At 37.7% G+C, this 2,267-nt stretch overlaps 1 protein-coding gene across 1 annotated transcript in view; it reads right to left on the reverse strand.

Moving 5' to 3' along the window:
• Positions 1 to 2,027, reverse strand: part of LOC109211463 (methylmalonate-semialdehyde dehydrogenase [acylating], mitochondrial) — a 6,550-nt gene extending 4,523 nt beyond the window's left edge. The window contains exons 1-7 of the mRNA XM_019374998.1: positions 1,717 to 2,027; positions 1,551 to 1,615; positions 1,202 to 1,273; positions 925 to 1,086; positions 761 to 839; positions 521 to 675; positions 137 to 200 (exon numbers count right to left, since the gene is read on the reverse strand). Coding sequence (XP_019230543.1) covers positions 137 to 200; positions 521 to 675; positions 761 to 839; positions 925 to 1,086; positions 1,202 to 1,273; positions 1,551 to 1,615; positions 1,717 to 1,741 — 622 coding nt within the window. The 5' untranslated portion in view covers positions 1,742 to 2,027. The remainder of the gene's footprint in view (positions 1 to 136; positions 201 to 520; positions 676 to 760; positions 840 to 924; positions 1,087 to 1,201; positions 1,274 to 1,550; positions 1,616 to 1,716) is intronic.
• Positions 2,028 to 2,267: the final 240 nt, after the last annotated feature.

Consider the following 2,267-nt stretch of genomic DNA (forward strand, 5'->3'; position numbering starts at 1 on the left):
GGTGTTAATTCAATATAAGCTCTTTTATTAAGTTGTAAACTCTTCGCTTTACATAACTGGTAACATACATGTACTTCTTCCCCTAAATGTCGTATGCTACAATAAGCCAATAATTGATAGATATGAGAACAGGTACCTGGGTCCTTCTCTGAAGGCTTAAGAACGTAGGTGTTACCACAAGTAGCTGCAACAGGAAACATCTGCACCAAATTCAAATATAAATTACATAAAGATACTCATATTTTCTGAAACTTAAGCTTAACCCCGTTCCCAATCCCCCCCTCCCCCCCAAAAAAAGGGAAAAGAAAAGAAGAAAAAAAATTCATACTAATCACAAACAAAAGCTTTCTTGATCTCATAGTGTTGTTATGTGGAAATGAGACTGATTCCTCAAGCATGTTAGAAGTCAAAGAGAAGGCAACCAAGCTCGAACAGAGACTAAACAATAAAGAGATTTGAGAAATGCACTTGAAATGTATGGAAACTGCGAAAGGAGCAAAAAAAAAAAAGATATGCCTACCCATAAGGGAATCATTGCCGGAAAGTTGAACGGACAAATCCCAGCACAAACACCCAGAGGTTCCCTTATGCTATAGGTATCAATTCCATTTGATACATTAGACATATACTCGCCCATCTGCAAAGTCGCCATTCCGCATGCATGCTCCACCACCTCTTCACAAAACAGAAAACAGAAATTCAAGTTCACAGTCATAATATATAAGATGTTTCCCTATGCCTTAGTGAGTGAAGAACCAACCAAGACCACGGAATACATCGCCTTGTGCATCTTTCAATGTCTTTCCTTGTTCAGTAGTCACATTCAGGGCAAGCTTATCCTGGAACAAACATATGATAAATGACGTGAACAGAGATCACAAGCAAAGAACTGCAGAAAGATACCGGAATTGAACAAAAACAAACCATGTTCTTCCTAATAAGCTCTTGGAATTTGAGCATGACCCGCTGTCTTGTGGTTATGGGTGTGTTCCTCCATGACGGGAACGCCTCCTTGGCTGCAGAAACCGCAGACTTGAACTCCTCATTTGTGGTTAAAGGTATCTGAGAAACCACCTCTTGTGTTGCCTATAACCAAAACCCAAGCAATCAAAAACTTCCCCTAACTGGAATCCAAGAACATTCTGCACCCAACATATTAGCATATAATGTATAAATTGCAACTTTAACGCGATTCACTTACTGGGTTTATAACATCAATGAATTCTGATGATTTTGAATCTACAAAGCTGCCACCAATTAAATTTGGAACTCTCTGATAAACAAGACCAAGAAAGTTCTTAGCTCAAAACACTGTTTCATAAAAAACTAAGATAGACTAAAAGCTGCCTCTCCGATTGAACTAAGCTATTCTATCAACAGTAAGTCTGATTACACTAAGCCTATTTTTCATATCTGAAAGACAGAACCTTCAACACTAATTAAGCTTCAACTTGCTTCATTTCCGTCCATTTCATAGAAAAAAAAATCAAGACTGATTAATTAAGATAAAAAGTAGAATAAATTAAAACATGGGGTAACGAGGTACTGACAGCAACTGAGAAGTGATGATTAGAGAGAGCAAAAACCCTTGGAGTCAAAGACCTCACTTTCCTCACTGCAACAAATACAAGATTTATGGGTTATATTATCAATTAATAGACATGATAAATATGGAAAATAATAAAAAGGGTATTCTATAAATTGGGGAAACCTTACTTCTATGGACTGAAAACTGCATCATTGTTCCTCAGACTAACCGTGCTATATATTTGGTCCAAGAAAATGGTGTTTTTAAAAAGCAGATAAGAGCAATGCTATTGCAATTTTCTAACTCTTTATCGATTTCACAAATTATTTTAGAGATTATCGGATAGCTGATGATTGATGATGAAGATCAGAGTGAGTGATAAGGAGTTAGGAAAATATTGCCTCACTGCATTTTAAAATGGAAAATTTTGGTAGGTAAATAATTTTGCCCTTTTCGAAGCTATCCAGTTTGGAGATCAGCCACGTCACTTGTCATACTGTGTCGGGTATCTTTTTGTTTTTTAAAAGTTAAGACCCCTTTTAAAATATGGAAAAGATTTTTAAAGGAGAAATAACCAATTATATTGGTGATATTGCATATCGGCCACCTTCGAGTAAGGGTGTTTAACGGGTGGGCCGGGACGGGCCGAGTTGGGAAAAAGGAAATCGGCCGGTTTCCAATTCGGGCCGGTTATGGGTTAGACTAAACCGGGCTTAACTGGTTACGGGTTCAAGGGGCC

This window comes from Nicotiana attenuata, unplaced genomic scaffold, assembly GCF_001879085.1.
Source record: "Nicotiana attenuata strain UT unplaced genomic scaffold, NIATTr2, whole genome shotgun sequence".
In the NCBI taxonomy this organism is placed as follows: Eukaryota; Viridiplantae; Streptophyta; class Magnoliopsida; order Solanales; family Solanaceae; genus Nicotiana; species Nicotiana attenuata.